General features: G+C 40.2%; 1 protein-coding gene across 4 annotated transcripts in view; it reads left to right on the top strand.

The window, feature by feature from the left end:
- The window catches only part of vps13b (vacuolar protein sorting 13 homolog B), a 318,767-nt gene that overhangs the window by 31,224 nt on the left and 274,874 nt on the right, over positions 1-12,669 (top strand). For all 4 annotated transcript variants that reach the window (XR_002874967.2, XM_023964361.2, XM_023964362.2 and 1 more), the window contains exons 8-11: positions 4,914-5,176; positions 8,671-8,766; positions 9,663-9,785; positions 10,080-10,217. Coding sequence is in view for 3 of the 4 variants with exons in the window: in XM_023964361.2 (XP_023820129.1) it covers positions 4,914-5,176; positions 8,671-8,766; positions 9,663-9,785; positions 10,080-10,217 (620 nt within the window). In the remaining variant the exon portion in view is untranslated. The remainder of the gene's footprint in view (positions 1-4,913; positions 5,177-8,670; positions 8,767-9,662; positions 9,786-10,079; positions 10,218-12,669) is intronic.

Below are 12,669 nucleotides of genomic sequence, written 5' to 3'. Positions count from 1 at the left end.
TGATGGTTTATTGATTGTTTTGCAGCCTTCTAATCTGAAATATGGGTTATTTCTTACCACAAAGGATGACAACATATGAAAAATAACAGTACAACATTATGTCAAGCCGCTCACCTGTATTATTTTATTATTGTTACTAGACATTTTTCTGACTGCAGTTACTGTCTAAGAAAAGGTGTAACTGATTCAATGTTTTGTTGCTTTGACTTGTAAAAAAGCTTTTCTGGTATTATAAAAGAATGGTAAGTCTAAAGTCAAAAGGTTGTTGGTGACATTTTAACAAAAAACAGTTTTTCTTCATTATTTTTAAGATCAAAGAGTTTCAGTTGAACTAACTGGATCTGTCTTGAACAAGAAGCAAGCTTTGGTGCAGAAATTCAGATACACTCAGCTCCTTCTTACTTGCCCAGTGTTTTTTGGACTGAAAATTTGAGTGGAAGCTGGCACAGTTTTAAGTTTGGTGTCCAATGCCAGATGTAGGAGTCTTTGTAATGCAATTGCCATGCAGAACCTCTGAGAATGAATTAGTATCCCATCACAAAAATACACAAGGGGAGCTAGCTCTGGGAACCCGAGCACCCCCAAATTTTATGCTGGAAGTAATTGACTGAGTGAAGAGGAGGTGGGGAGTGTTTGCATTGTGGTAGGCAGTTGTGTTTTATTAGATGTCTTGCAGAGTCATTTGTTTTACTTGATGTGTTTTAGGTTCCAGAAATAAAACCAAATATTTCTAAAAATAATATTGCAATTCTATCTTTGCTGATTAATTACTATAATGAGAAAATATAGTTTTCTTAAAGAGAACAGATGACCTTAGTCCCTGAAGTATGTATTTAAATGTTAGTGCCCATGCCTTGGCCAACATATAACATATTATTAGTGGGCCATAGTTTATAGGGAAAGATGATTTCAAAATGACTGCTTGAAAATGTTGTTAATGTAATTAGCAGTTCATCAAATTTATTTGATTTCCCTTTGGCTGCTTGTGATGGGCTAAGTAGCTGGTGGGAAATTGCCGGATGCTTCACTTATAATGGAATTTCTGTAATTATTTTTTGGATTAAAGTTTGAAAGACTCATCCCTAATAGCAATTTAAAAAAAAAATTGATCAAGTTGACTTCTTTTTCAGTCTCTTTACAATGAAATCAAGTGCTGACCTGTGTTACTGGCAGCTGGCGAGACTCATTGTGTAAGATTATTGTTGGGTTTCACTTTGTAACTGGTGATTGATGTCTACTTAAATAGCTCTTTTCCACTTTCCTCCAAGCTCAATGTGCTGTATACAGTCACATACAGAGCAGGAACCAAACCCATGACCTTTTGGTCAAAAGTTGGGTGTCTTACCTCTGTGCAATGGTTGTCTCATGAATTGGTTTAGAATTGTTGCAGTTTTTCTGCAATGTATCCAAAGGATCTAAGTGATCTAAAGAGCTAATATGTGCTTTTTGAGAATAACGTTATCTTTCGGTGTTCATTAAGTCTTAACCTTTAACACCTCCAAGAATGAAACCGTGGTTTTCCTCCACAAAACAATGAAATGGCTTATGTGGATTGGAATGAGCCTTTTCCCCACATGCAGCAATTTATAATTATTTTGTATTTTTGTTCACAAGTGGAGAAAAAGTGAGTAGAAAAAAAGAGCTGTTCTGGCTTACAGAGAACACAGATGTTGGTCAAGAAACGAAACTCTTAATTTATTGGGGATTTGAATATTTGGTCTCAGTCTTCCAAAGGTGGAATTATGGATGAAACTTGGCAGGTTGAGCAGCCATCTGTTAATTGGTGCCGATTGATTATATGTTTTAATATGTACAATTATATGTATAAATATAATAAGATTGGGGGTGGAAATAATTAGATATTTTCCTCTACCCACTCCTCTTTTGAACACTTTACCACTCTCTGTTTATCATGCTTACTTAACCATATTGTTTTGTGTTTGATAAACAAAGGAAATCAAGCAATCAGTCAATCGGTTGGTTGAAGGTTCAACTCCCAAGATTTACAGTCACGAGTCTTTGGCCAAGACACATAACTTCACATTTCCTTTAACTGAAGGAAGCCTGTAAGTCACTTCAATAAGTCAAATGTAATTTAATGTTGTATACTTGCACAACAGTATTCTACTTTGATTAGGGCCAAAGTGCTTTAGAGTCACAGTCCAGTTCATCCATGCAAACACACGTTCGCACAGTGGTGGTGGCGGCTGAGCTGACATACATGTCACTTGGACACTTGGGCAGGCAAGGGAGGAACCACACCAAATGCCATAAAGGGTTATATCCAACTAAAGAAGATCTGAGCACCGCTGAAGATTTTATCTACTTTTTGGCATGGGCTTGAAGCTCCTCCTTATAAAGGATTTGTTAGAAGCAAACAAATGTGTTGAATGACACGGAAACTCCTGGAATCATGTTGGGGGGTTTAGTTTGACAAGTTGGCAGCTTCTTGGAAAGTTGGTTTACAGTTCTTGTCAAATTGAATAGTTGAGATTCTGACACCCACCATAACTCATTAAGAAGTTTTAGAGATTCAGTTATTTTACTATTTCTTTAAGTTATTTAACTTTCAGTGGCAAGACTTAGCTGCATCAACGCATGGAGACGATGAGGATGTAAGTGGTTTGTGACAAAAACCTACAGTGTTGCTGGTTTGGGTCCTAGGACCGGAAAGATTACAGATCCCCAACAGTCTTTGCCCCACCTTCATTAGACTCCTCTGGTGCGCTCAAACAAGACATTTGACCTAAATCTTTCCAGCAGAGCTGTATAGTTATCATAAATATGAACTTGAAATAAAGAGCTAGCTTTCAATGGAAATAAAAAAGGTTACAAAGAATGCCAAAGTGAAAAACGCCTGCTTACATTTCAAGAGATTCTGTAAACCAATTTGAAAATTCGATTAACCATTTGGTGTGAGCTGTCACAGCCTGTACCAAATACTTATACAAGAAAAAACAAAAGTTCTGCCATGTTAAAGTGAGGCTCGTGTGCATTTGATGAGCAAAGATTTTAAGTCTTTTAGGCAGAATAGAAAGGCTGGGTTGACATAGTTCTAAATGGCCCCTGAGCTGTTATAACTTTTGTCTATATACACACAAGTGGTCAGTCTCTTCTTCTGCAACATACAGGGACATCTGCTGGTGTATGAAAGGCACTGTCCACTCCCACCCCTCTTTTTGCTTTGTAACAAAGCTGTTTACGCTCTTTTTCACCTCCCCCTCATTGGATTAGATGTGTCAAGTCTTTTAAAGTTTTAATTATACTTGGGGTCATTGTATGAAGGAGTATAGGAGTGCTAAGTTCATTTGCATCAAAAAGTGGCAGTGTGACTTTGAAAGCTATCGTGGTAAAAAGATAGTTGTGTTTCACACTTATTTTTCCACATTTCTCCGCTCCTTAACAGCAGGCTTTTTGGCTTGAATCTATTCCTTTCTGGGAATTCCTCCCCCCCAATACACATGTCAGAATTCATTCTTCAAGCCTCTCCTAAAATAACATCATCATTGCGGGGTGATTTTGCTTTTATTTTGATTACCTGCTAATTCAAAGATTAGATTCATCCCACTATGACAAGAGATGACAAAACTTATCTTGTTTAACTGAAACCCCAAAGCTTTCAGAGGATAAAAACAAAAAGGAAGCACAGAGACAAAGTGATTGAACAGAAACACAGAGTGAGGGAAAGAGATAAAAAGTTATAACATGGGATTTCCAACTGCCTTTTGACAAAGATTTAATTAAAATATGTCATATTCTACCGCCTTAGCCTCTGGGATTCTTAAACTATGACTTCACAGACAATATTGTTTTTTTTCTCACAAAGGACATGAGGCAGTGAGGAATGGGATTACACATTCTTCTGTTCTGACATCAGCTTCCTCTGTTCCAACTTCTATGGAAGCGGACATGTTGGGACTACTTCATTGGTCAGGACACAAACCAGAGGGGTGCATGATGGTGCTGTGAACCTTTAAGTGGTTTTCTTATGAAAGCAAGGAGGAAAATGTTCTTCATCTTCATCTGTACACCAACTTAAAAAAAAAACTGTTTGTTTATGTGTGCTGGTAGATAATGACTGTCCTGGTTTTTATACTTCCACAGTTGGTCTTCACTTTCTACTACTTAGCATGGGTTGCACATATGACACACAGCAATCTGTCTTTTTCATACGTCCATATGGACAACCCAGCACAGTCCTTGTGTGCAGTTGTGTATGCAGATTGTACTGTTTGACCTGAGCAGCCTTGACCACTGTGGTGAGTTGAGGTCCTCCTCTGTCAGGATGCTGGCTGACAAGTTGTGCTCTCTGGCATCAGTTAGACTGGACTTCCCCTTCCGTTACAGAGTTCATGCATCAGTGAGTTCTTGCAAATACCTAAACACCTGCATGTTGGAGTTCTGGCAGGAACTACTTTTGCCCGAATCTGTGCTGTTTTCTGTGCTCCCTTGACGGCTTAAACAAATTGCTTGTATAAAAATGCCTTGAAGGAATGCACACAGTGAGTGTGCTGTCCTTGGTATAGACACTAAAAAAGCCTCACCGTATTATTGCTGGGTTTTATAAGCCCGGGTTCAGTAATTGGTACATTAAGAATCAAATGAAACATGCCTGTCTCATTTTGTGTTTATTTTGGGGTATTTTATTGGCAATTTTGAAGTCTTTATTTTTTGGCACATCATCTTTTTTTTTCAACACAATTTCATGTTTGCACATTAACTAAAGCTGTGGGGGTGCTTTGTAATGTAATGGTCTTGTGCTGTTCAGACAATCCTGTTGCTTTTTGCATGGATTAGACATCAAAGCAGCAAATCAACTTTTGGTCGTATGAATTTTAATTTTATCCCAGTAAAACGTACAACAAAAATATATTGACTTTCCTTTTTTGTCATGAAATTCTTACCTTTACCAGGCATGGATGTTGAAACGGAGGGATCTCATTCGTTCTCAAGCCAAGACGTCTACATGCGTGATGTTAGTCCTGAGGGGGAAGACCAGGGCTGGGTGTCGTGGGCCTGGTCCTTCATCCCAGCTATTGTGGCTGAAGAAGGGGAAGACGGTCTTTATCAGCAGAGAGAGATTGGAGGCAATCCCAACAGTCCCCAACAAAACATGACCAGAGACCCCATAGTTTCCATTGGCCTCTACTGCACCAAAGCTTCCATCACCTTCAAGGTAAATCTACTGAAAACAAACAAATCAAGCTGGAATCTTTCAGTTTTTGTCCCCTGCTCAGTTCTTGACTGTGCCTTCTGACGCATTCCTCGTTGAAATTTTCACAACCTCATTGCTTTTAGTCTGAACTGCAGTACTTCCTTATTCACTCTCATGCTTTGTTCACACTGGGCTTGGTGTGAAGTGGCCACTTCCAATGATAAGTCTATGTAAAAGCGCATAAATAGCTGTTCTGGGCTTCCACGTTTAAAACTCTGTGTTTGCCACACAATTTTTTCAGTTGGTATTTGGCCTCTACGTACAAAACTCAAGGTAAACATGTTGAACTTTTTAATTCACAGAAGTGTCAACTGTTTGAAAAGTGAACATAGAGGAGAAATTTAACATTATGGTTTGTGCCCGGCTAGAATTATGTGACACTATGTTTTTCATATATCGGAATAGAAAGAAAAAAAGCACAGACCAAGATTTTAGAGATTTGTACCGCTTTAGCATTTCTCACCAAGTCTCTTTCAACTGTGAGTACACACGCTAGTATCAGGTAGTGACGCTCCAGTGTGAACACCAAATGCTAAAAACATGTTCAAGAACCTGCGTTCAGCCGGTTCTTGAAAGTGCATCACATAGTGTGTACGTAGCATCACACGAACCATAACTAGCCTTTATGCTTATAGCTCAACAGCATCTCCTCACGTGTAGGTGTTTCGCTTATGAACCCATTGCTTGCTTATTACCACCAAGCCCTGTCTTTTAAGATCATTTTCATTTGGAGTTGATCAGGTTTGTCCTGAGGAACTTCTCAAAGACAGAGTCCTCTTTGTCTGTGTGTGAGGTACAAGAAAGGCTAGTGTTTAACCACTGACTAATGTCTTGGGTCACGTTAATGTTCTAAACATTAAACGTGGCATGAACACTAGAAATGGATCCCAAACGGTCATCCTGCATGTTCATTCAGAACGGTGGAAATTCATGTGTCCCTCAGATTCAGACGCTGTGGATCAAATGACGGGATCTGTGTTTTTCAGTCTAAAGTGCGGCAGTGCCCACACACACTGTGTGTGGGCATGCACATACTCCAGGTATTAGCTGTGCATTCATGTCCCTGGCAGTGTGTGCCATCAGTGAGGAGGAAGTATTTCTCAGGCCACATAAACCTAGTTGTTTTTGTAATAATGTTTAAACTGTTCCTGTATTGTTTGAGTTCTTTTAATCAATTAATTGCTTCTCTTTGGGAGTAATTGCAGTCAGCTGAATGGATGACCGTTCTCGTCTCTCTTGCCTACAAGGAAGTATTTAGTTTGAAGGAATTTCATGTCTTGGAACAGCCACTGCCTGAACCGGGCTTTGACATGAAGTGGAGCCGTTTTTTTGCGGTTGCTTACACAGTGCGGCCCACATCTCTTTGATCAGGCAAAATTGTCAAAGTAATTTATTGACTTTTACACTTATAAGGCATAGTTTAGCACTGACCATTTCTTACCCTCTTTTCCATTGCACACCTGCCAGACTTTTACTGTGTGCCAGAAAAAAAATAAATCCTGCTTTTCATTTCAAAAAACAATTTTACCTTGTATTTATTTTTTTCCGTTGATGGCAGAGTGAGGTCAACTTACAGGTTTTTCCCAACTTGTTACAATTATATGACATGAAACTGTACACGTGAGCCCCAAAATGTATGTTCACTTAAAAGAATAAAGTTCAATACACTCAATGCTGATTACAAAGTAATTTATTTTCAACTCCCACAGTCTGTAAATGATATGATTTATAATAAGAACAATCTGGTGTAAATACATTTGGTGAGAGTGCTTCTGTGTGGATTACAGGCTGCTATTTTTCTGCAGAAACTAAATCCTCATCTGTATTTAGGTTTAATAAGAGACGCCTCAATAAAATATAGTTGGAGCAGTTTCACATCGTTAAAGAGCTTCGTTACCCACAAGTTTGCAGCTAATTAATGACACTGCCACTGTGCACTCATGCTGTCATACTGTTAACATCCTTATACACCATTTTATGCAGAGAACTGAAAGCTGTGCTGCAGTTTTTCCTGCAGGTGATTAAACTATCAGGATTGAGAAAAGGGAAGGAGCGAGGGTGAGGGTCTGCTCTGTCAGAATAATAGACCACAGCTGCTTGGTGCTCTGCACCTGCTTCCTGTGTTAAAGCTGAATAGGTCGGGGCTGGTTGGAGAACTCAGGTCTCCACCCATAGATTTAAACGAACCTCAGAAAAATCAGCTCTGCACCGTCTCACCACGGCCAGCCCGTTTTAACCAGGTGCCTAATCTGTCTCTTTTTCTTCCTCCTACTCTCGCACATTTTTAAGACGTGTCTCTCCTCCACTCACACTTTCCAGCCACTATTAACTAACAATTCTTTTCTGATTTTGCTTCAAAATTCAAACTGGAAAGCAAAGATAAGAAAGCGAGAAAGTGTCATAACTGGGATCGAGTGCTTGAGAAAGCCTCCTCTTGAGTTACTAACTAATCAACAAGATGTAGTCTTTCAAGTTTTTAGCTGAGTTTTCTGACATCCTTTAATTGTAATGTCAAACCTAATGATTATTTTTTTTGTCTTTTCCCAGATTTTGAATGTACCAATGGGTCTCTATATCTCCTTTTTTGATTTTCTGAAGTCATTTTTTACAGTTGGGCCTAGACGTGATGCAGGACGTTTACTTTGAATGTCCATAGTGTAAAGTGTCAAGTGTAATTACCAGTTTAGATTGTGAGGTCATTTTGTACAGTCATGGCCAAACGTTTTGACAATGACATAAATATTAGTTTTCACAAAGTTTGCTTCTAAACTGCTTTTAGGTCTTTGTTTCAGTTGTTTCTGTGATGCACTGAAATATAATTACTAGCACTAAATACGTTTCACTGCACTGTGGAGCAATATTTAGCGCTCCTGCCTCACAGCAAGAAGGCCGCCTGTTCAAGTCTCGGCTGGAGGACCTAAAACAGAACATCAATGGGGGGGGGACCTTTCTGTGTGGAGTTTGCATGTTCTCCCCGTGCATGCGAGGGTTTTCTCCGGGGACTCCGGCTTCCTCCCACCATCCAAAAACGTGCTTCATAGGTTAATTGGTCACTCTAGATGGTCCATAGGTGTGAATGTGGCAGTGTTGGGTGTGTGATTGTGGCCCTGCGACAGACTGGCGACCTGTCCAATGCAGTGGACAGGTTTTTTCGGGATTAAGTTAATTTTCTTGGCTAAGATGGACTATGCATTTCATCTGATCACTCTTCATAACATTCTAGAGTATATGCCAATTGCTGTTATAAAAACTTAAGCAGCAACTTTTCCAATTTCCAATTTTTATGTATTTCTCAAAATATTTGGCCACGACTGTAGGTTATTAGATATTGATTGATGATACTAGTTTTCTGTTGCCTGGGATCAGCTCCCTCAAACGCCCAGGAGAACCTTTCAAATGCATTTTATTACTGATGCTGCTGCCCCAGTTAGTAAGTTTCCTCTGTGGTCGCTCAGCTTACAGAAACACAGTCGGAGAGCAGCTACTACAGTCCGCAGAAAGTCAAGTCCAGAGAAGTGCTGTGTGTGGAGCAAGAGGGAATCACTGTTGAGGTAAGACTGCAAAGGTTAATGATGGTAATTTACACCAACTATTGTGGCACATCTGTATCCTGACGTATATTTTGTTTATTTTAAGCCTTAAACTGGTCTCAAAGAAGGTACATATTCTCACTAAAAAATTAACATTAGGCAGAATTCATTATTTATTGTGTAACGACGTCTTTTATTTAATCACGTCATCAATGAACTTTCCATTCAATTGTATCAGACTGCAAATTTACATGACATTACCATAAAGAGCCTTATGTTTGCTTTTGGTTGCTATTATGTTAATGGATATTTCACTGTTGAAAAGATTCACATTTTTACTCTTTATAACTTAAAGCATTTTGCAAGGCAACTAGTATGCATTCAATAATGAAACCATTGTGGATTACTTTCACTTTTTCCCATGACATGGTTTTTTATGACTGATTATCTGGTCCGAGTGGGAGAAAAGTCTTGTGCCTTAAGGGGTTCTTCCAGATGTTAAAATGTACAGATTTTTTGTTTTATGTAAATTCTGCTTTTGTTGGAACAGAGATGAGGAGAACTGACCTGAGACTAAATGTGTCAGTGTCGAAAGGCAGAGCAGTTATTTGTTCTGTATTGAAAGAAATTTATGATATGCAATTGTAAAATAAAAATTTATATACATGTGTTTACTAAGTTTTTTATACCAGTAGTTCAAAGACAAGCTATTTAGAATCTTTGTTTGGAAAAAAAAATCATAAGAAAAATGCCACAAGTACATGTTAAAAGCTCAAAAAACGTGACTTTCATCTGAGGGGAACTTTAATACACATTATTTTCAAATTTTGTGCTTTTTTAAAAAAAAAAGTGTTTTTAAGTTCACGTGTATCTCTTTCTGGGAAATATGTGGATACTCATAATTATGTTGTTTCCAGGTGCTCATGATGGGAGAGCCTTTCTTCGACTGTCAAATTGGCTTTGTGGGCTGCCGAGCTATATGCCTAAAAAGCATCATGGGAGTCCGGGATTTTGAGGAAAATATCAACCGGCGTGAGGAGGTAAAGTAAGACTTAAAGACTCAAAGAATATTGACAGATATGTGTTTCAGAAAATAAACAACAGTTTAAATATTCTTAGGGGTAAGTCGTGGTTTTAAAAACACAATCTGTTCCTCCTCCTGAAGTCCCACTAAGAGGATGATGCATGGGTGGACATGCAGCATTTTTAGCTTTAGCTAGCTTAAACTTTATCTTTTTAAATTTTTAGATTTTATCGCTTTAGCATGTTCTTAATATTTCACTTTTTTGCGTTAAAACCTTCCAACCCTTTTGTGTTACTTTGTGTCTCTGCAGGATGCGGTCTTCCTGAGTTGTGGGGACAGCCTCAGTATGAAGGGCATGACTTACCTCACCAACTCCCTCTTTGACTACCGCAGTCCAGAGAACAACGGAGTCCGGGCCGAGTTCATCCTTGATGCAGCTAACCACAAGGTCAGAATAAAAGGACCTGCAGATGATCAACAAATCTTTTTTCCAAAGGATCTGTGAAACCGTTCATCCATTTGCCCCGCCAAATCCTTTTCAGGGTTGCGGGGTTGCTGGAGCCAATCCAGCTACTGTTGGGACAGGTGCAGGGTACACCCTGAACAAGGCACAAGTCTGTCCCAGAGCATGTTTGTAGCCATGCAGATGATTTTTTTTTCTTTTTGCTTTAAAATAATATTTCCAAACTTGAAGTTAAAAGGCGTTCTCTTTAAGAATGTAACATGAACTAGAGTCAGTGCTTTTTCAACAACAATTCATTTATCCAGAAAAGACCATCAATCATTTGCAATGCTGATCTGGTCTAGTGGCTTTGAGAGAACACTCAGAGACATCTGAATGACAAGTGGCCCAGTTTTGAATAAAATAAAAAATAAAAACTTTTTTGATCCCACAAAAGGGAAATTACCTTGTTACCATAGCTCTTTAAGAAACAACAATAAATAAGATAGATCATAAATAACGCTACAAATACACTTAAACATTGACAACAGCAATAATTATTGTCCAGGGTCTATGAGGGGTTGTAGAGTCTTTCTGTAGATGACAGTAAGAAAGTGAGGTGTAAAGTAGAGCCCTGCGCGGGACTATTTTCTTCATCCCGCCCGCGCCCGCTGAATTTCTGACCAATCCCGCCCGCTCCCGCAACGTATGCGTTACACTCCCGCCCGCACCCGCAATATGTATGTCCACTCCCGCCCGCACCCGCAAAACTCATAGAATTTAGTCCCGCACAGTAATAGAGAAGCATTGATTTTGTATCGTCTCCCGTCCCGCAGGAAAAAAACACGTATTTGTATTAATATTACTAAAGAGATACATGTCCCTCCTCCAACCTCATCTTTTCATGCATTCCTCTTTTGTGCAACTTAAATATTAACTATATTTTCCCAAATCCTGTTCGGTTTAAAGTGTGCTTGTGTGCGCGCGCAGACAGACAGCCTGAAGCGCGCTCTTAGTAAGAGGCGGGGCGTTGCACACCCCCAACAACAGGTTAAATGACAGAGGCCATTGGGCGTCTCTACCTGGTGCCTTCACGGAGCTTCAGTACATAAGAATCCAACAGCCGCACAGCCTAACCTAGTCTGCTAATATATATTCATGAGATATTCATGGCAGCACTGATCCCGCGGGTTGTTTTTTTTGCCGCCCGCTCCCGCCCGCAGCACAATTCAAACCGCCCAATCCCGCTAGATTTGGATTGGGTCCCGCGGGACCCGGCGGGACCCAATCCCAATGCAGCCCTCTAGTGTAAAGTCATCATGCTGCTGATGATAAAGAAGGCTGTCCATGATGGATTTTTAACATCCTCTTGTCACCCACCATAGTCTAAGGCTACGTTCAAACTGCAGGCTGAAACGGCCCAATTCCGATTTTTTTGCCCCATATGCGACCTGAATCTGATCTTTTCATGACAGTCTGATCGACACAGATCCGATCTTTTCAAATGCCACCCAGGCAACTTGGGTATGTGGTCCTGAATCTGATACGTATCCGAATATTTTTGAAATGCGACCGCCGTCTGAACGGCCAGGCCACATGTATATGATCCGTACGTCATCGATACGCTACAAACGTCAACATTCTGCGTTGAAGTAGACGGGAATGAGAACATAAACATCAACCATGGTGGAAGATGCTGCTGATACCAGTCAGTGGAAGGGAAGCGAGGTCACCGATTTGATTAATATTTGGGGTGGCATCTCTATTCAGGCCAAACTCGAGGGCTCTTATCGCAACCGGGCGGTTTTTGAAAAAAATTCCAGCAAAATGGCCGAGTGTTGAGTTGAAGCTTTCCCGCGATGACTTTTTCTCTTTCCAACCGTGGTCAGAAGCGCGGGGGACAGAAGGTAGATCCTCCTTCGGGGTTCACTTCCCCGTTTGGACCCTCAGATTCTCTAGAGCGGGTCGATAAAGAGTCAAAAGCAGTTCTGCTGGGGGAAGCCTTCTTTTATCATCATTCTCCTTCCTCCCTAACACACAACATGAATGCCCACCCCCCACTGCCCCTCAGGGAGGAGAGAGCGCGTGCAGCGCAGTGTGAACATAGCCATAGACTCTGGGGGACATCCCAAATAGGAGTTGGAACTCCGAACACCAGTTTGTCAGTCCTCCTCCTTTTCCTGTCAGGGCATCCACCCCCCCAGCAGCTCACTTTGTAGAGGGGTGCAGATGCAACAAGGTTGTCATAAATAACTCTTTAAGGACCCCAGTCAAAACACAGAAACAACTCCACTAACTCAGAGCTAGTAACTGGCAGCTTATTGTGGCGCCGGTTGGAAAACAAACAAAATGTGTATTTTATAACTATCAGAAATTGGAAAAAGCAAGGGGACAGCACTCATTTTGACCATTATTGTATTGTATTTGCAAACATTATCTAATGTTTGCAAATACTTTT

This window comes from Oryzias latipes, chromosome 16, assembly GCF_053564925.1.
Source record: "Oryzias latipes strain Hd-rR chromosome 16, Olatipes_Hd-rR_3.1".
In the NCBI taxonomy this organism is placed as follows: domain Eukaryota; kingdom Metazoa; phylum Chordata; class Actinopteri; order Beloniformes; family Adrianichthyidae; genus Oryzias; species Oryzias latipes.
Note: the sequence above shows the minus strand (reverse complement) of the source record. Positions and strands in the feature narration are given on the sequence as shown.